The sequence below is a fragment of the Notamacropus eugenii genome, chromosome 2 (genome assembly GCF_028372415.1).
Source record: "Notamacropus eugenii isolate mMacEug1 chromosome 2, mMacEug1.pri_v2, whole genome shotgun sequence".
In the NCBI taxonomy this organism is placed as follows: Eukaryota; Metazoa; Chordata; class Mammalia; order Diprotodontia; family Macropodidae; genus Notamacropus; species Notamacropus eugenii.
This window is the reverse complement of record NC_092873.1, coordinates 54140606-54161211: the sequence shown is the minus strand read 5'-3', so window position 1 is coordinate 54161211 and position 20606 is coordinate 54140606. Positions and strand designations below refer to the sequence as shown.

Sequence of the window (20606 nt, the reverse complement as noted above, 5' to 3'; positions counted from 1 at the left end):
GGGGAATCATTTGAATGATTCTAAACCTTATTCTCATAAAACATCTTGGTCAGCTGTTTACTTCCCAGAATTGCTGTTCTCATATGGACAGTCCTCCTGGCAGTCAGCAAGAGTGAGAGACTACCTCTGCTGTCCTAGAGGTCTTTGCCAGCCTCTATAAGCCTTCGTCAGTTCTTTCTGGTGCTGTCACTTTTTCCCTTTCCCATGGGTCACCGGAAGTGAGTAATGTCAAGGTTGACTAGCTTCCAGAATCTTTCCATCTCATCCCAAAGTGTGTGCCCTAGAGAACCACGGACTTTTCTGTTTATGCCAAATGGGACCATTTTTGCTTAATTGCAGCCCACGAGAAGGAGGAAAATGGGCAGTGGCTCTCAGTCCTGACTGTAGCCTCGGATCATGAAGCTCATTGGTTGTCCCATCACCCACTGACTCATGGGGCTGGCTCACTGCCAGGTCCATCCCTCACACCTTCTTTACATGAAGTAACTTTTAACCCTCTTTCCCCAAACCTCTGCTAGTGTCTGGTTGGGGGCACTCCAGCAAGTCCTTTTTCTTCCTATTAAGTTTCAGCTCAGCCCCACATTCCAGCCTGTGACATCTTCATTTCCCAATGCTGTCATCCAGTATGTGAGCTATCCCTTCCATCTGTAGTTTTGTGCATATCATTGATAGAAATAGTCAGTAGTGAGAAGCCAGTGCTAGATCTTAAAAGCCCTTTTCTAGAGACCCTCTCCATTTGACTCCGGTTAATTAGCATTCTTAACCATGTCCCCAGTTCTTATTATTATTCAGTCTACATCTCTTTCTTGTCCACTATTCCTTCCCTGGGTGAGAACTTAACCAAACTCTGTATTTTTTACCATCTGGATAAAATCTACCACTTAAAATCAGCCAGAACATGGGCGCTAACTGGGATACTGGATTTGGAGTCAGGACAAAGCTGGGTTTGTCTCTTCCCTCCAGCTGTGATTGTCTCCATGGCTTTGCCACCTCTGTAAACCTCAGTTCCCTTCTCTCAAAAATGGGAGAAACAATACTTTACACCCAACCCCAGCCCCACTGTGCCTGCCTCAGTGCAGCTCAAATAGGAAGGTAGGCGAATTAAAAGACTGAATGGCAGCTGCTCTTATTGTGGTTATTATTACATCTCTGGGGTTTTATGAACAAGTCCTGCCTTCTCTTAGCTGAAAATACACATAGCCTGGAGGTTAAGGACTCACCTCTTCAAGGAGATCATTTTCCTGCCTCCTCTTCTTCCTTCCCTTCCCTTTCCTTCCCTTCCCTCCCTTCTTTCCTCTCCCTCCCCACTCTTATTCTTTCAGGTAAAAAAACTCCAGGTGCTGGACCACCTGACTTACGTATAGACTGCTGCCCCTATATAAGTTGGATATGGTGTCTGTATTTTTAAGACTAAATTCTTTTCCTAAAGAACTGGTTTTTTGTAATGCACTTTTATTATTATCTTTGTTTTTGCATTACCTACATTTCTCAGTATGTACTCCTTTCTCTCCCCCCAACCTTGAGCCATCCCTGACAGCCCGGACAGTTGAGCAGAAATAGCCAGGGTCTTAGAGCACCTGGTCTCTGATGATGCACCCTAGGGCTCCGCAGCCAGCCTCCTGCTGGTAACCAAGGCTAGGCTGCCTCCTTACGGTTCTTCTTGGGGCCCAGTGTGGCTTCGATGATGCCACAGCTTTTGGATTCAGTCATTTTGCTGTTGTGGAAGTTGGTCCTCCCCAGTACCTTAGGGTCTAATGACCTGAATGTGATTTGGGGCCTCATTGAGCACTGTCACACCCTGGATAGCCTTGCTCCAGTGGTTGGGTTAGAAGTCATTTATAGGAGACCAACCCTGCTCCCCACCCCCATGCTCACTTCTGAAACATTCACTATAACGTGATTAGTCTGAGCCCACCAAGCCCTGCTGCCTCCGTCCCCGACCTCTGCACTCCGCATTGGTTCTCCTTGCTCAGCCCCAGGACATACTTGACACCCCTCTCTTCTATCAATCCTTCTTCCAACCCAGACTCACTTGGCTCTGCCCACCCACCATGCTCCGTCCTCTCTTACACATGGGGCCTTCTCACCCCTACCCCATCCCCACGTGGGAAACGCTGCCAGTAACGATAATTTGTCTTAGTGTTGAAAACAACTTTTAATTTGTGTCCTAGTCAAATGTTCACAAGAACACAGTGCTATTAGTAATGGGCATAGTGGATAAACTTGGGTCTAGAAGGCTCATGTATGCGTATTAAGGGAATGATGAATTACTTCAAACAGTGGGAGAGTAGGGAGATGCTGTCTTATTTCACAGATTCTTTAAACTGCCAGTAATTTAATACCTTCAAAGGTATGGAATTTGTACCCTGAAAAACCTTCTATAGAAGGTGTAGAGAGATGGTTAGGCTGTTGTTTTAATTAGTCTTATGAGATAAAGCACAATTACTAAATGCCTTTGTTTGATAAAATATAATTCCTCATTATCTTTGCATGTTACAGAGTTATAAATATTGGCATAATTGGAGTAATTCAGGGAAGAAAGTGATCCTCAGAATCTTTTAGGCCTGTGGTAAACACCTATTAGCCCCCAGATTCTTAATTAATAAAATGAAACCAAACAAGATGGCCATTCAAGTAAAATCCCATTGTGGGGAATATGACATCCAGATGAAAAGACTCTTCTAAAACCTCCTCAGTGGCCCAGCCCACCAAGTGTGACAGAGCAAAGGTACCTGGGGGCGCAGGTTCATCCTCCAGTGGCCTCCTCACCACTCTTGCACCATCTCTGTAAGGATGAGCAATGAACCTGTGGCTTGGGTCACCAAACAGCATGTCCCCATCCAGGGTCTCTGGCCTTACCTTTCCTGTGTTAAACATCATAGCTGTTCCCACCAAATACATGTATATATCTGTGTGTGTGTATACATGTGTGTCTCTATATATACATGATGAATATGTGTGTGTTGTGGACATGTATATGTGTATAATGTGTAAATGTAGATATATGTGTATACACACACGATTTAGTTATATGTAGTGGTCACTAGGTGGCACGTAGTATAGAATACAGGGTCTTAGGAAGGTTTGACTAAGTGAGTGAGTCACTTAGCCACTGTCTGCCTTGGTTTCCTCATCTGTAAAATGGGGTTTATAAAAGCACCTACCTGCCAGGGTTGTTGAGGGTCCGATGCAATAATTTTAGCACAGTGCCTGTGCCCAGCACGTAGTAAGTGGTGTATATGTGAACACACACATCCACACACTTCCACACACATCCACCCACCCCCATCAGCACAGTGACACAGCTTACCAAAAGTCCCCAAGGCTTCTCTCTTCACACCTTCCTCTTTTCCTTCTCTTGTGGAGCATTTCTTCTGGCTTCTTTAGTTGCTACACAGTTATCTGCTCATCCTCATCTACAATCTTTACAGACTGGAAGTCACAAGAAGAAGGAAAAGCATGTTTCAGTGAACTCCATTATGATCTAGCTGACATTGGGCATTGACTATATATAAATTTAGCGATTTTATCATGTAATGAAATTGGCAAATACACAAGGATGTAATGATCCAAATTCATTTGAAAGTAATATTTTTATTTTTAATATTTTAAATAGATAACCTCTTTTGAGGAAGAAAGTGATAGTCTTAAATTTGCACAGATAAAGTGATAATTTGTCCAGCGTCACATAGTAATTTTAATAGTCTTGCTTAGCAATAGAAAGTTGGTCTGCTAGTGAGTGTGTCTCTCCAGTGGATGCTAAGATACAGTCCCACTGCTTTTTTATACACTCAGACACACTTTGTTTGAATTTCAGCATACTCTTTGAGACTAAGTATGGAAAATTAACTTCTAAGCTTTGTTTGAAAAAACAAATTCTATGTTGTATATTATTAATAATATATATTTATAAATTGCATATTAGAAATATATGAGAGAATTGCCATAGGTTTTAATGATAAAATTTTCAATCAGATATTTAGTAATCAAGTAGCAGAATGATAGCAAAGGGGATAAGAGTGCACAAAGCGCTGGGTTTAGAGTCAGAAGGACTTGAGTTCAAATCCTGCCTCATTTACTTACTAGCTGTGTGAGCTTGGGCACTCCCATAAATTCTTTTCCCCTCAGTTTCCCCATTTGTAAAATGGGAATAATAACAGCACCTACTTCTCAGGTGAGCCTGCTTTTTTGCAAACCTTAAATTGCTGTGTAAGTGCTCAGTATTGTTATTATCTGTGGCACACTTCTGCTTCCAGCCACAACTACTTGAATAATTCATTTTTTTCTTCACATACTTGATTAAACAGGAAAACTGTGGAATGTCTGTCTGTAATGGCAAAATCTACATCCTGGGTGGAAGACGGGAAAATGGAGAAGCGACAGACACAATTCTCTGTTACGATCCTGCCACCAGCATCATCACCGGGGTGGCTGCCATGCCACGGCCAGTGTCCTATCACGGCTGCGTGACTATTCACAGATACAATGAAAAGTGCTTTAAATTGTAAAGCCAGGAAGCCGTGGAGTAACGGCTGCCGCCACCGTGGCTTCCACCACAGATGGAAATGTTTCCAAGGGCCCCAAACAGACGCTCAAGGTTTCTGGTGTTTGGTTTTTATGTGTTATAAGCAAAGAAGAGAGTTCCTGTGCCTCGCTGACCTGGGTCAGTGCCCGTCTCCAAACTGTAAATAATAGCACAGCGTCCAAAGCCTTACTGGTTGTCAGGACTCCGACTGGCGGCAACAATGATCTGATGTTCCCTCTCTTTTCCCAAGAGAGGCCTTGGGGGGAGGTAACCTTTACAGGTATTGGTAGGGCTGTGTAGACTGCACAGTCTTCCTACATAGCTTTGCACCATTTGTGAATAGTCGCTTCATTCTCAGTCTGTTCCCCTTAGACTGTATGTGCCTAATTGTGACATTCATTCTGGAGGAAAGCTGCCTAGGGCTTCCTTGTTCAGCTTGCCTACATTGGTTCACTCAGTGCTTAAGCCTTTCTTCAAAAAAATATCTTACGTCACAAGAAAGTAGGTAAAATAAAAAGTTTTATTAATGAATCTTTTTTCTCTCTTATGGATGGAAATTTGGTGATTGGTTCAGTTTGATGAATGCCCGAGAGGCGCCATACCGGCATGGCGATCGTGATGAAGAACTGCTCTTTTTGGGGAGACTCGTAGATGTAATCCCCGAAGGCCAGAAAACATGGGCCAATTCATTTCGAAAGTAATGAAACCCCTGAAAGGAAAATAACCCAGTGTCTCCTGTCGAGGAGAACCGTAGTAAGTGGTTCTTGGGATGGACTGTTTCTAGCTCTGGAAGAGACCTTGGAGGTCAGAGGAGCTGCTCATTTTCCTGAAGTGGGCCTACATGGTCAAGAACTGCTTTCATCTCACAAATGGGTACCTTCATTTGATGAGGATCCAGCTTCTGGGGGTGGGAGGACGGATCTTAGTGGGATCTTCATTAGCTGCAAAGTATTGCCACTCCCGTTGAGGGGAAAGCCCCTCTTCACATTCAGGGACCACTCATGACAGTGGGTCATGTTTTCATAATGAATTTAGCCAAAAAAAAAAAAAGGACCTTGATTTAAAGGTCAGTGTCATCTTTATGCATCCTTTCTTCCCACCACCGGTCAAATGTCAGCTTCCCCTAAAACCATGTCCTTTCCTCCAGTACTTCTTGGCTAATCTCCAACTAGCTTTCACTGAAGGAGGAGTGCTTGCATTGCATTCTGGGGAGCCGTGTTCCATCCATGGCAATACCCATAGAGCTCTTATCAGAAAGCATAGAGTGCAGGACTGTTTCACTTATTTTAGAAGGGTACAAACATTTGTTTTCCACAACCTGCTCTTTCATACTTAGCTAGAAACTGAATCCTGTGCATCTCTTTGCTATACAAAGGAGACCCTGCAAATGTATTAGAGCAAAGACCACCCAAACAAAAAGACCCTTCCCTGGAAATCTCTCTAAGATGTTTCTCAGATCACAAGATGCTTTGAAGAAGGCATCCAGGAGCGTTAGAGAAATTAAGTGCGAAACAGGCTTTTAGCCTGAGTTACAACAGGAAACATTTAAACTGAAATTAAGGGATAAATGTACCCTCATAGTTTAGCAAAGAATTTCTGCTTGTACTTAACTGCTGTATAATTTCTTGTGTACATAATATTATCGAAGATAGCAATACAGGGATTCATTTGCATTGTTATGTGTATTTGTAAATTGGTGCCCATCTGTAAATAAAGGCACTTGATACCGAAATGTTTTTCTGCAGATAAATGACTTTTGTGGTCAAGCCTCTTTGTCTTTTGTCTATGACCTGTTTAACATGGATTTTGTAACAATTATGCATTCATTTTTAAACCTTTCTCTGCGCCGACTTTAGTAATAAACGTGCCATGATGTTCTAAGGGACAAGATCTGCATTGTAGAGGTAGAGACTCAAGCTCCTTCCAGTGTGTGATTTCTTTTTCCTTGATCAATGCCTGAAACTTTGTAACATAACAAGTTATTTTCCAAACTAGCAACTAAAAGACTACGGAGAATTAGTATTTTTTTATCCCAGTGAATTTAGATGAAGTTGTTATTTTTGAGCTAGCGACCCAACTGATTGTGTGAAATGTCCGAGGATTATGTGTCATCCTCAGTGAAACCAATCAGCTACAGAGAATTGCCACCTATTGGTGCAGACATTTGAGGTACTGCTTAGGTTAATGGTAAAGATTGCATTTGTATTGGCATTGTGCTGTTAAGGGGTTTTTCATATCTGTTGCTCATGTGGACACACACGCTTGTATGTGAAGAAGCATTCTTAGCCATCTGTCATGGTGAAAGGCAGGAGGATTTTGTGTGGACTCCAGTTAAATAAAATAGAAAAGAATGAGTTTACCTCTTAGAGCATTTTTTTTTTCTTACCAGGTGTCTTCCATGTGAACTATGGATATGTGAAAGGGAGGTGACAACCATCTTTATGACAAAGAGCTACTTGGAAGATTCCATCGCAAGGTCAAACCAGTCAGGAGGAGGGATGCTTAGAGCGAGAGTGCTGTGTTCTGCTTACTTAGTTCTGCTACATAGGAGAGGGAGGAGTTCAGTGAACTTATTTTCAGTATCAGTAGATACAAGAGCATTTAAATATTAGGCTTTCTTCTCCGGGTGTTACAACAGCAGAGACATTTTTGGGCTTTCTCCCACTAAAGAGACTCAGTAGCTCCTGTTAAGGGTGCCTGCCTGCCTGGTACCACTGATGGGTCCTTCTTCATTTTTAGGAACCCCCCCCCCCCTTTCCCATCCTCCTTGGAATGGGCATAGAGTGGGCCACCTTTTGGATCTCCAGAAGCCTGGTAAAGTTTAAAAACTCAGATATGTTACAAGAATTTGGAGAATTTTTTTACTTTGTTTTTAAGAAAGAAAAATACTTGGGGAGGAAATTAATTTGTCCCATTCAAATTTAGGCTTTTGTCACTAGTTATTCTCAGAATTCTAGGCTTTAAGGCAGTGGCTTACCATTCATTCTTTCCTCTTAAAAGAGAGAAAAGGCTTTCTCGTTTGGTGCATTCTGTTTTACTAGCAATCACCATCTAGTTCCCCTGTTTAGTTCTACTGTCAAATGCCCAGTGAAACTCAGGAAATGATGACAAAAAGTCTTTACTTTTGGCCATCTACATACCAGGTTTTTTATGTTGTCTGGAAATGACAATAGACAATAAAAATTTGCTGTGAGGGCCCAGTCTAAGGACTGGGCCCATATTTTTGTTTTGTCCTAACTCATGAGAAAAAGTAGAGGCTGAATGGTGTGGGGTGTGTGAGGAAGCTTCTTGAGGCTCGTCTGTGCAAAAGGCATCTTTGACCTCAGACAGTTTTCTCAGAGGGGAAGATAATCTGCTGTCTGTGTTGAGTCAAAGGAGAATCTTAGATGTCTGTTAAAGGCTACTGTAGGGCAGCCTTTGTGAAAAGGCAAGGAGCTAGTTGCTATCTTAGCAGGAGTTAATATCACTCTCTCAACATTAGCCTATTGGAACATGTTAGTTTAAAAGTATTTTAAGCCAAGTCATTAGAAACCAAGTCCATGTTTACTCACCTCATTAGTCCTTTAGTTAAATAAATGAGTTGAGTAGGTACAGTAATTAATGTAGGGGCAGTTTGGCCCAACTGAACCATATCACTTCAGAATGCTAGGTGCCAGAGACCACATGAGCCAGGAGAGAGTGAATCCATTGATAATTCCAAAAAAACTAGGAGAGTAGTTTATCTCTTCGTACTTATTTAGATAATATTTTTGAAGTGTGGGAATTTTTTTTTTTTGGTATGAATGTTTTTCATTTTGTGTGATTACCAGGATACTCTAGTGCTCAGGATGATCAAGTGATAGATGATGGAAATGACAGTCACAAGTGTATAGTAACTTATTTTACATTCTTTTTCCAAAGAGACTGTAATCCCTAGTAGGGCAGGGACTTTGTCATTTTCATGTCTACGTGTCCCCAACACCTAGCATGGTGCCTTGCACATAGTAGGTGCTTAATAAATGTTTGAATTGAATTTTCGTGTTTCAGAAATAATTGTGCCTGAATTTGCTGGATGTGCCTAATGTTTTCTAGTTGTTTCACATACTGTACTCTTAAGCTACACAATAATTGCTTTAGGTAAATATCATATTTGTTTCCTGTAGTGCAAACAAGGTTCCCCACCTTTTAATTTGTGTAGTGAATACTAGGCAAAATGGGAGAAAATGAGAACACTTTAAATAGTGATAATTTACTTCTCTGAAGCTGCTGTGGCCTAAGGCTTATGATTGATTTCTCTTTGGTTCCTGCGTTTTCCATAGCTTTCAAATATATTAATTGGTCGCATCTTAGTTCCAGGGATTCCTTCGATTGCGTATTAAGCAGTACTCTAACAATTGCTTGGCAGAATGTCATGGGTGGTTTTATTTCTCTTCTGTCTTCAGACCAAGGTGCTTATTACAACATTGAGATAACCTCCTAATCTGATAAAATTTCATTTGAAATACATGAGGTTATACTTGCATATCAAGAAATTACATCCACTAATTTTCTTTTTGCCATCTCACTATACGTTAGCACCATCCTTCACTAGGATTTTCTTTTCATCTTTCTTGAAAGCTGTTACTTTTTGCCAATTTATTTATGGAAAATTAAAAACTGTTGAGCTAATCCTTTTTTAGGGGTTAACTGGTAAAAACAAGTTATCCGATTGGACACAAGTGCAGCCTCGCCGGGAGTCCGGAGCAGTGATGGCCGTTTTTATTGTCAGTTTGGAGTTCCGGGGTGCCTCAGCATTGAGAAAGATCACCTTGTATTTCGGTGTCTTTAAGGTTCTGTTGTAGCCCCTCTGTACTTGTGTTCTATTTCAATGTACTTGCAAAGTTTTCTTCAAATTCTAAAAAATGTAATGTACTTAATAAATTTTATCTTTTAACTTCTGTTTGCAGTAAGTTTTTCTTCACAGAAATATCTCTCAAATAAACCTCTGAGGCTCCTTACAAATGTGGATTTTGTGATAAGTCTGGAAGAGTGAAGATTAACACAAAGTAGCCCACTCTGTGCTATCTTACAGGAAAGCCTCTAACGCTAGACCCTGTGGGTGATGGGTTAGTTGTGAAATAAGCCTTTGGCCTTTTCCTAACCTGCGCTTTTAAAGTTAATATTCAGCTGCATCTTTTGTATCAATTTAGAATAAACTTGATTTTATCTGTCATCACACTGTTCAGAGCAGAGATATGAAAGCACAGGGAACAGTTCTGGGAAATTACATCATTTACTTACACTTAGAAAGTATTCTGCTGGAAGAAAAATTGATATTTTAAGCTTAAGAATTTATAGTGTTTTAAATATTCTGGGCTAAATAATGGGTTGTGGATGATCATGCCTTTCCACTCCCGTTATTTGACCAGTCAATGTTCTGATGTGTGTAATGGGAAACGAGGGAACTTCTTGGTTGGAACCTCCTCAGAGGCTATATTAACTAAGCCTGAATGCCGAAAGGGTTGTCTAAGCTGGAAAAGTTCTGAGCCCAGACATGGTGGCCATGAAACCATTTTAGAGCAGCCCACCCAAGCAGTAGTTCAACACCAGGAGGTTGGTTCTTTGGTTAATTAATGTAAAGACCATTAATAACAGCTAAAATGTCTTTAGGGCTTTACATGTTATTTCATTTGGTTTAGAGGCTGTAGCTTTCTTTAGTCACCCTATTCTTGGCCTTCACTGGGCATCAAAAGAGCTGCCACCCCCCCCAAACATCAAGTATTTTGGAAAGCAATTTGTCTAGCAGCAAATGGTTTTTAGGGTGATTTCTGCATTTTCCACCCCTCTTCCTGACTTAAAAGAATCAATAAATATGTATATTGATAAAACTAATACTTTTGTGCTTGACATTCTGAAAAATTAAAGAGAGACAACTGCCTTTTGCCAGTAAGAATCAACAGCGCCAAGTCATGTTGAATCTGGAGCTGAAGGGAGCTGGTCAAGGGGTCAACCAAGGTCAGCTAACCTGAGGCAGAAGCAGCCCCCTCAGTTTAAAGTATGTTGCCTGCACGGCAGCCCAGCCTGTTATTTTTGGACATAAAAGGTCTGATCTGACTGAGTACAGGAAAATTAAAATTCAGCAAAAGCTGAAGACCCTGATGTGTGCAAAGCATAGGCATTATTACTGAGCAAATAGGGATAAACGACGTCACTGAACCCCCGGCTTTCTCTGTGCCATTCTTACCCAGCCCGAGGGCTTGGAACCAAACCACAATGAGATCTTGAATCCCCAGCTCGGCCTTTCCATCTGGCTCTGGTCTACCAGACCTCACCATCCAGTCTGCACCTTCATCCTCCAGACTCCCAGGGCTGTCCCATTTGACCTGCTGTCCCCAGGGACTAGAGGCCTAGCCACCCATTTTTCAGCTGACATTTTTAGTGACTTTCCTAATTGAGAGCAGGATCTGGCTGTCTCTTTTCCATCCTTTCCTTCCTCATCTTTTTTCTCTTTCCCTTTCTTTTTCCTTTCTCTTTCTTCCCTAGCTAAGCCAACGTGTGTTGTATAACAATATATGCTTTTTCATTTATTCAGCTGTAGTATAATACAAGAGCACTAGATTTGGAGTCGTGACCTGGTTTGAGTCCCAGCTCCGGTACTTAATTTGACCATTTCTGCTCTAAGCCTCCAGTGCCTTGTGTGTCATACACAGCTGTAAATCCTGTGAAACCTTAGTATATAAACCACCTTCTCCCTGAGTCACTCCACGCCTCATTTTCTTGGGGGCGGGGGGGAACAGGAGGGAAAAGAGGCTATTTAACCAAATTAAGACCAGAGGGTTCCTTGGCAAAGGGAAGGGAAGAGCTGGGGTTGGATGGAATTAGGGATAACCAAATTGACTGGTGAGTCATCTTTTTCCACTGAGGGAACTAAAGTGTCCAGCCGCCTGGACCTTTGCATCAGCCATCCCGGGCCCCGGAAGGAGCCGGAGCAGGGCTGGAGACCCACAGGAGGCCCTCTAGGTCCTCGAGTCCTGTGGCCGAATCCAGACTTCCCGGAACAAATCCCCTTAACCAAAGGATGTGTCCTGTAAAGGTTGGCCTCCTCCGAAGGCCCCAGAAGGCCTCAAGGCTGCAGGTTCCCCCCTCTGGCTTGGAGGTTGAGGGTCCAAATCTGACCTGCAGGCTTTTCCAGCTCCTCGGGGCGCACCGCTGCCATTTCCGTCTGTCTTTAGAACAGCCTTTTCCTGTCTGCACTTTCCAAGACTGAACCAAACAGAATGCTCATCTCGTGGCATTCGGGGTGGGCAGCCTTCTGATGCCCGCTACGGGGGCCCGGGCGGGAGGGGCCTGTCACGGGCGGCTGCGAGGCTTCGCCTAAGAAGCGGCGGATGAAGGTGCCGGTGTCCGGCAGGACGAGGCCCGCGGCGGCTGCTTCCCGACCGAGACGCCGGGGCGGGCTCGGACGGGGGAAGGGGCCCCGAGCGCAGGGCGCGGCCGGGCCCTAGGGCAGGCGGAGGAGATGGGGCGAGGCCCCGGCTGTCCGGGCACGGCGGGGCCTCGCGGGCCTGGTCATCGGCACCGGGCGGCCGCGGAGGGCGCTTTGCCACGTTCTCGCCCTCCGGCGTGTACGGGCCCGTCTAGACCGGCCCAGCGGTTTTCACCGGTTTTCCTTCATTTCGGGACGCGTGCCATCAGCTCCCCCTTGGAATGGGGGGCTGGTGTTTCCCCGAGGGCTCGGGGGGCTGCGGGTCTGGGGGTGGCAGGGGGAGGATCCACCTCCTCCGAGGCGCCTGGCCCCGTCCCAAGAGGAAGATTCCCTCGTCTGTGTCCAGCCGGGGCGCCTTAGGGGAAGCGCCAGGCGCGGTGCCCGGTACACAGTAGGCGCTCAATAAAGGCTTCATCCATTGTACCGCGAGCTCCCAGAGGGCAGAGCCCTCGCCTTCCTTTGAGCCCCGCATACAGCAGGCGCTTAAAACACACACGCTGCGGTGGACTTCCGGCCTCCGAGCCCAAACGGAGCCCGGCCTGGGGCTGCAGCGCCCCCTGCCGGGCACCGCTAGCGCTCTCACAGCTCTGCTCTCCCCCACCCTCGCTCCCCACCCCCGCTCCTCGCGCCTGCTCCCGGCCCGGCCCCGCCCCCTGGGGGCCCGAGCGCCGCCGCCGACGCCGCCGCCGCCGAGCGCGCGCCCTTCCGCGCGCGTGACGTCCGGAGCGGGCTGGGCCGGGCCGGGCCGGGCCGAGCCGAGCCGCGCAGTTCGTTTCCCGTCGGGCGCCGCGCCGAGCTGGGAGCCTCGTGGCGGGGCGTGGTCTAAGTAGCCTCTCCGCCCTGCGTCTGCCGTGCTCCGGCCGCGGGGTTCTGGCCTCGCACTCATCCAAGGGTGAGTACCCTCTGAGGGGACAGTGCGAGGGAGTCCGGGGCCCGGGGGTCGCGAGGAGGCGGGGGGGAGAGGAGGGGTGCGTGTGCGGGGGTGGGGGGAAGGAAGGAGGGGAGCCCGGTGACGCGTGCTGTTGCTCTGGCTTCCGCGCGTGCGCGGGGCGGCGGCGCGTGCTCCTGCTCCTGGGCGCGCGCGCGCCCTCCCGCGGGAGCCATTGTCCGGGCGGAGGGGGAGGGCGGGCGTGTGCGCGTGCGCGTGCGCGGCGGCGCCCCTCCCCCTCCTCCGGGAGGCGGGGCTGGGGGCGGGCGGTCCCGGTGTTTGTGTGTCTCCGCGAGCGTGCCTGTGCTCGGCCCTGTGACCCCTCCCCTTCCCCCCCCCAGAAGGTAAGCTCCCCGAGGGCAGGCGCTCTTGGGATTTGTCTCGAGCTCCGCCGGCTCCCGCCGAGTCCCACCTTCCCCTTTACAGATGGGAAAACTGAGTCCCGAGGGGGTCCAAGGGCATAACGCTCCTCAGCGCGGGGTGCTCCCGTGGGTTTGCTCACCTTTGAGGGAGGCTCGAGTTCCAATCCCGCTCCGGCCTCGCCTGGTCCGTGACCGTGGGCAGGTGTCCCCCAGGCTGCCGGCCTCCGTTTCCCCCACTTTCCCGAGTGATGTGAGGGTTCCGTGGGACATATTTGTAGGCGCTTTAAGCGGCGGCTGTTATTGTTAGATCTCATCGAGGCTCCCCGGACCTGCGCGGGTGGACCGAGGGGGCCCCGAAGGCAAATCCCGCGCATTCCTGCCCGGGAGGCCCGGGCCTCAGTTTCCTCGGCTGTAAAATGGGGTCTCCCGTCTGCCCATCTCCCAGAGCCGGAGAGGGGAGGGCTCCCGAGAGGTGAGGTCTGCGTGGGCTTGGTGATGGGGGTGGGGGCTTCTGGGGGGGGCCTGGAGCTGGCTGCCCCCCCCCCCGCCCCGCCCCGCCCCGCCCCTCGTCACCCGTTGGCTCCGGGGCTGGGAAACCTGACACCTTTGTTCAGCGTGAGCGCTTCTGTCCTGGGCCTTTCTAAGGCGTTTGGAGCGTTATCCCGGAGTGCGAGGGCTCCTCCTGGAGCTGGGCCGGGCCGGGCCGGGCCGGGCTGGGCCGGGCTGGGCCGGGCTGGGCTGGGCTGGGCTGGGGACTCCCGGGAGAAAATCCCGTCCGCTTAGGTAGATGGCATCTTCTGCAGAGGTGAAGTGACTGGCCTAGCCCCCAGCGGAATGGGCCGGAGCCGAGCCTTCCAGGCCGGGCCAGCTTCGTCAGTGCGCTGTAAATCCTTGATTGATTCTGGCAAACACCCTAGACGTGGGATGTCGTAGCTAGGTTTCTGTACCTAAAACTGCCTGAGTGTTCACCATGGGTGGGCTGCCCAGGAGGGCATTCAGCCCCCTGGAATGGGGAAACTTACTTAAATGGGGAGATTTTATACGTGTGTTTATGAATGTGTATACGCGTCATTTATATGTTGCATTAAACGTACAGAATATTATGTATTAACGTGTCACAGATAATATACTGTACATTATTAGATGATCTACGTCTAATTTAAATAACAGTGCAAGAGATAAGTAACAGAAGAGTAGTGCCATGGTCGACAAATATCTATCTGAAAATTTTAGGTTTAAAACTTAGAGTCGATATATGTATAATATGCCCAGGACCTTAAGGAGACCTCTCTGTACCATCTAGTCATGCTGGAAATAATCTCTCCTCTGTCCTTTGATTTTGCACCTTGCCCTTTGGCTCTTTGCAGTCTGATGCCCTCCCCTGCCATTTCTTCTCACAGGTCTCACTTCTCCCTAGTCACCAACTGTCCTCAGTCTTGTTTTTTCACCTTCCTGAAATATTGGCTCCTGTTGGTCACCTTGTCCATTCTCTTCTGGATGCCCTGCCTGTTGACTTCAGAGACTCTGGATGCCGCCCGGGGCTCTTCTGGCAGCTGTTTCTTCTCTCCTGTGGCCACCTTTTCCCCAGCAGTACTGTCCTTGGCCTTTTTCTTAGTCTAAACACTGTTCCTTGGCAATCTCATTTACTCCTATGACTTATAACTCTTACCCTGATGCACACTGCACGGTCAGGCCTGATGGATCCTCCAGGTCCCAGCCTCCTAACTTTAGTTGCCCTGGGGGACATCTCCACTGTGATCTGGTCCTGCCTGAAACTGAACTTATCTCATGCTCTGTACAATGGGCTCCCCAAGGACACCACCACTCGCAGGCTCCCATGTTGGAAATCTTGGGTGTCATTTTTGTTTTGATTTTTGAAGGTTTTCTTAAAAACCATTAACATATAATGAAGCAGAATTTGGGAGCCTCTCAGTGTTGACTTTATACTCTTACAATCACGTGTAGTGTTCTTCTGGTCCTACAAAGGGGCAGCATGTCCTTGTCTGTTCTCTGGGATCTTCATTTGATTTTCAGTTACAGGGAGTTTGATTTCTTTTTAGTGACATTGCTGTAGACATACTGTATCTTGTTCTTTTGATTCTGTTCATATAGCTTGATGTCAGTTCCCACAGATCTTCCCAAGCTTCTTTGAATTCCTTATTGGGGCAGTGGAGATAGTGCTGAGCTGCCATCAGGAAGATTTCAGTTCAAATCTTGCCTCAGACTCTTACTAACTGTGAGACCCTGGGTCAACCTCTGTTTGCCTCAGTTTCCTCAATTGTAAAATGGATAAAATAATAGCAGTCTCACAGGATCTATAATAAAAATCCTCACAGGGTTGTTCTGAACTTCAAATAAGATATTGAGCACTTAACACAATTCCTGGCACATATAAGTGCTCAATAAATACTTGTTATTTTCCACCTCTCCTTTTTCTTGTCAGTAATTTCCTTGGAATGTAGTTGTAGTGATGAGATTCTGGGACAGTAGTATAAACAATGTTACTGCCAGAATTCCAGCTTTTCCCCAAATGGTTGAAGCTATCTATCTGTTGTTCCTTCAAGCAGTACTTTAGTGTGACTGTCTCCCACAGTTTCTCCAGTAATAAGTTTCCGTTTCCTTTCATCTTTGTGAACATGATTGGCATACAGTATACAAGGTAGCTTCTTAATTTAGAATTTCTTTTACTGTTAGTGATTTGGGATGTTTTTTAGGTGGTTTTTGATATTTTGATATGTGTCAATTTCATGTACATTCTTACTATCATACTTTTATTAGAGATGTTTAATTCAAAGTTTCATCACAGTCTGTATTTTCTTCTGATTCCAAAAGTATTGTTTTTTTTATTGGTGTGAAATGATATGTATGTAGACATGTATATACATAGACGTGTTAGGAAGGAAAGATCATTTATTAAACACTTGCTACAAGCTAGGAAAGGTCCTAAGTACTTTACAAATCTATTCTTATATTCTCACGTTCTTACTTACTGGCCCATCCCTGCCAGTATCACTCATTCCTTACACTGGTCATATTGTGCCAGGATTTCCCAAGTTCCCGCAGGTTCTACCATACCAGAGTAGCTTTGAGGGGGAGCTTGACCTTTGAGTTTACTCTTGATGACCAGCCTCCCTAAGTAGGAAGATTTGCGCTGTTATCACCCTGGCCAGTAGGTGGTGAATTCTTTGGCCATAGCAACCCAGGAAGCCAAAATTTAAAAAGTGTTCCTGGGCCTTTGCAGTCTCCCCTGCTCCCACATCAACAGTGACAGAAGAGCAGAAAAATGGGGGGAAGGGGGAGTGGAGGTGCTAGGAACGATACTTCTTTAAAAAATAATTTATTTTTAGTTTTCAATATTCACTTCCATAAGATTTTGAGTTTTAAATTTCCTCCCTCCTTCCTCTCTTCCCCCCTCCTCAGGATAGCATGCAGTCTACCTGAACATTCATATTAAGCATGTTTTCACATTAATCATGATGTAAACAATAATTAGAATCATGAAAAAGAAGACATGAAACAAAACAGCAAAAGAAAAGGAGAGCAAATAGTATGCTTCCATCTGCGTTGAGACTCCAAAGTTTTTTCTCTGCATGTGTATAGCATTTTTATCATGAGTCTTTTAGAGTTATCTTAGATCCTTGCATTGCTGAGAAAAGCTAAGTCTGTCAAAGTCAGTCATCACACAGTGTGGCTGTCACTGTGTACAGTATTCTCCTGTTCTATTCATTTCATTCAGCATAAGCTCATATAAGTCTTTCTAGGTTTCTCTGAAGTCCACCTGCTCCTCCATTTCTTTCCATTACATTCACATTCCATTTCCATTACATTCACATACCACAACATGTTACTCCATTCCCCAATGGATGGCCATTGCCCTTGATTTTCAGTTCTTGGTCACCACAAAAAGAGCTGCTATAAATATTTTTGTACTTGTGAATCCTTTTCCCGTTTTTATGATCTTTTTGGAATACAGACCTAGAAGTGGCATTGCTGGATCAAAGGTTTTTATCAAATAGTTTTATGCTCTTTGGGGCATAGTTCCAAATTGCTTTCCAGAATGGTTAGATCAGTTCATAACTCCACCAACAATGCATTAGTGTTTCAATTTTCCCACATCTTCTCCAACATTTGTCATTTTCCTGTTTTGTCATGTTAACCAATCTGATAGTTGTGATATGGTACCTCAGAATTGTTTTGATTTGCATTTCAATCAAGTCAGTAGTGATTCAGAGCATTTTTTATATGACTATAGATAGCTCTAATTTCTTTATCCGAAAACTGCCAGTTTCTATTCTTTGATCATTTATCCATTGCGGAATGACTTGTATTCTTATTTATTTTAGAAATGAGGCTTTTATCAGAGACACTGGTTGTAAAAATTCTTTCCCAGTTTTCTGCTTCCGTTCTAATCATGGTTGCTTTAGCTTTGTGCAAAACCTTTTCAGTTTAATGTAATCAAAATCATCCATTTTGTATTTTATAGTGTTCTCTATCTCTTCTTTGGTCATAAATTCTTCCCTTCTCCATAGATCTGACAGGTAAACTATTCCTTGCTCTCCTAGTTTGCTTATAGTATCAGCCTTTATGTCTAAATCATGTACCCATTTTGACTTTATCTTGGTGTAGGGTACCAGTAAGAAGATGCTCTATGCCTAGTTTCTGCCATACTATTTTCCTGTTTTCCTAGCAGTTTTTGTTAAATAGTGAGTTCTTATCCCAGAAGCTAGGGTCTTTTGGTTTATCTAATAATAGATTACTATAGTCATTGACTATTGTGTTTTGCATACCTCACATATTCCACTGATCCACCACTATGTTTTTTTAGCCAGTACCAAATAGTTTTGATGATTACTGCTTTATAATACAATTTGAGATCTGGTATGGCTAGGCCTCCTTCCCTAGCATTTCTTTTCATTAATTCCCTTGATATTTCTGGACTTTTTGTTCTTCCAGATGAATTTTGTTGTTGTTTTTTCTAGCTCTAGAAAATAATCTTTTGGTAGTTTGATTGGTATGGCACTGAATAAGTAATTTAATTTGGGTAAAATTGCCATTTTTATTATATTAGCTCAGCCTACCCATGAGCAGCTGATATTTTCCCAGTTATTTAGATCTGACTTTATTTGTGCAAAAAGTGTTTTGTAATTGTGAAGAACAACACTTCTTAGCCTTCCAGATCTCAGCTTGAGGTTACTGTAAATGGCCAGCAGCTAGTACAGGAGAAAGCACTGACTCCAGAGCCTGCTTGGGACATTTGTGTGACTGTGACAAGTCAGTGTCCCTGCACAGGTAGCTTGAAGGGCTTGGGCTAGACCTCTTCTGAGGTCCCTTCCAGCTCCACATCTATGAGCCTTTGATTTTTTTTTTTTACATACCATGTTTGTCTGTGTTCCCTCAGTCAGTCAGCAAGCATTTATTTGGCATCTCCTGTGTGTTGCCTGGCTTTGTACTAAGTACTGGGGGCATAAAGACAAAAACAAAACAGCTCCTGCCCTCAAGGAGCTTACATTCAGTTAGGGAGAAATAACATGTACATGTATATGCAAAATATAGACAAAGTGATTATTTGGGGGACCAGGAAAGGCCTCCTGTAGGAACACTTGAGTCCAGCTTTGAAGGAAGCTAGTGTTTCTGAGAGGTAGCAGTGAAGGAGGTGTTCATTCCAGGTGTGAGTAACAGCGTAGGCAAAGGCATGGAGATGAGAGCAACAAAACCAGTTTGGCTGGAGTGTAGAGTGTGCAGCCAGAGTGGAAAGGGTTTTCAGAGGCAAACAGAAGAGTTGGTATTTAATGCTAAAGGAACCTGGAACTTTTTACATAGGGGAGTGACAATGAACAGCCTTGTGCTTTAGGAATATCAGTTTGGCAGCTTTGGAGGCTGGACTGGACAGAGGGGCAGAGCAGACACTAGCAAGGAGACTGGTTCAGAGAATATTGCAGTTATTTAGGTGAGAGGTCAGAGTAAAAAGAAGGGGAGAGATGTTGAATTGACAACAGTACTTGCCAACTGGTTGGCTTGGGCACTGGAAAGAGTGAAGAAGAGGCAAGGATGACCCTGAGGGTGTAGAATTGGGTGCCTGGAAGACTGCAGCAAGAGAACTTTGAGAAAAAGACAGTAAGTTCTGCTTTGGACATGTTGATTTATGCTTAGAGGACATCAAGCTGGAAATGTCCAGCAGGCATTTGGAAATAAGTGCTAGGGCTCAGGAAAGAGATGAGGGATGGATGATGTGTAAATTTGTGAGTCATTTACAGAGATATTTGAACCTTTGGAAGGACTTGGGAGGTCACCTAGCTAGAGTATAAAGAGATAAGAGGAAAGGGCCCAGGCAGAGCCCTCTGATAAATATATATGGAAATAAAATATATGTGTTTGTACACATACATATATACACATATATTTGTGTGTGTATACATATACATACACAAACTCACATAAAGAGTATGGGCTATGGATGATGATCCTTTCAAAGAAATTGAGAAGAATCAGCTATACAAGTAGTGTTACAAAACAGAGAAAGGAAAGATGAAAAAGGAGGGAGTGGTTGACCATATCAAACATAGCAGAGAGGTCAACTGTTTAGGGCTGAGGAAAGGTCATTGGACTTAGCACTTGAGAGATCTCTGGAGACCTTGGAGAGAGCAGATTCCATTCAGTGGTGGCCTTGGAAGCCAGTTTGAAAAGAGAGGTGAAAAGGTGGAGGCAGTTGGTGTACAGATTTTTTTAAGGTATTTGACTATAAAAGGAGGGGGAATTGTTCTATAATTCCTCCATAGAAGATCTGCCTAATGTACTAGAGACTCTCTATCTTCTTGTTCTTACTAATAGAGGCATATTCCTGAGCACCCCTGAGCTTGTCTCTCTGTTATTTGCGGGTCTCATTACATGACCCCTACACACAATGTGCATTTGAGGAAGATAAGCTGATGGGAAACACTTTTAAAGTTTTTTTTTTTTAAATTTCACATCGGTTTTTTGTTTGTCTCTCACTCTGCCTCTTTGGTTTTGAGTGGAGGAAGATTCCATGTCTTATGATGGACTCACCAGACGTCTAGAGGTTTTTCATATGTTTGTTAACAAAGTACTGTCAAAAAAAAAAAAAGTGCTGCCTTTCTCTCACATTGTTGACTTGAAAAGGAAAGACAAAGTGAGACAGTCATTAAAGAGCTTTGTGACTTTTGGTTGGCCTTTATGGTGCAGGCTCCAAGCTGTTTCTTCCAAGTGGAGGGTGTTCTTTTACTTACAGAAGTGCTTCTTAGATCGGCCAGGGGCAGGGGTGTCTCCACTGTACCTAAGGGTCAGAATCTGGGCAGCTCAGGATTTCAAGATATGGCTCAGGAACCAAGC

General features: G+C 44.9%; 2 protein-coding genes and 1 long non-coding RNA gene across 21 annotated transcripts in view; 2 read left to right on the top strand and 1 right to left on the bottom strand.

Annotated features, from left to right (window-relative positions):
• The window catches only part of KLHL24 (kelch like family member 24), a 48870-nt gene extending 39429 nt beyond the window's left edge, over window positions 1-9441 (top strand). For all 6 annotated transcript variants that reach the window (XM_072640352.1, XM_072640349.1, XM_072640348.1 and 3 more), the window contains exon 7: window positions 4308-9441. In XM_072640352.1, coding sequence (XP_072496453.1) covers window positions 4308-4508 — 201 coding nt within the window. In that variant the 3' untranslated portion in view covers window positions 4509-9441. The remainder of the gene's footprint in view (window positions 1-4307) is intronic.
• Window positions 1-13792, bottom strand: part of LOC140525199 (uncharacterized) — a 30018-nt gene extending 16226 nt beyond the window's left edge. For 2 of the 5 annotated variants that reach the window (XR_011973961.1, XR_011973962.1), the window contains exons 1-2: window positions 13400-13792; window positions 3311-3432 (exon numbers count right to left, since the gene is read on the bottom strand). This is a non-coding gene — a long non-coding RNA (uncharacterized lncRNA). The remainder of the gene's footprint in view (window positions 1-3310; window positions 3433-13399) is intronic. The other 3 variants (XR_011973958.1, XR_011973959.1, XR_011973960.1) reach the window with 2 other exon arrangements.
• YEATS2 (YEATS domain containing 2) overlaps window positions 12684-20606 on the top strand; it is a 108456-nt gene continuing 100533 nt past the window's right edge. For 2 of the 10 annotated variants that reach the window (XM_072640344.1, XM_072640343.1), the window contains exon 1: window positions 12698-12861. The gene's annotated coding sequence lies outside the window, so the exon portion shown is untranslated. Of the gene's footprint in view, window positions 12862-13138; window positions 13242-13929; window positions 14143-20606 lie in introns of those variants that run through there. The other 8 variants (XM_072640342.1, XM_072640337.1, XM_072640338.1 and 5 more) reach the window with 7 other exon arrangements.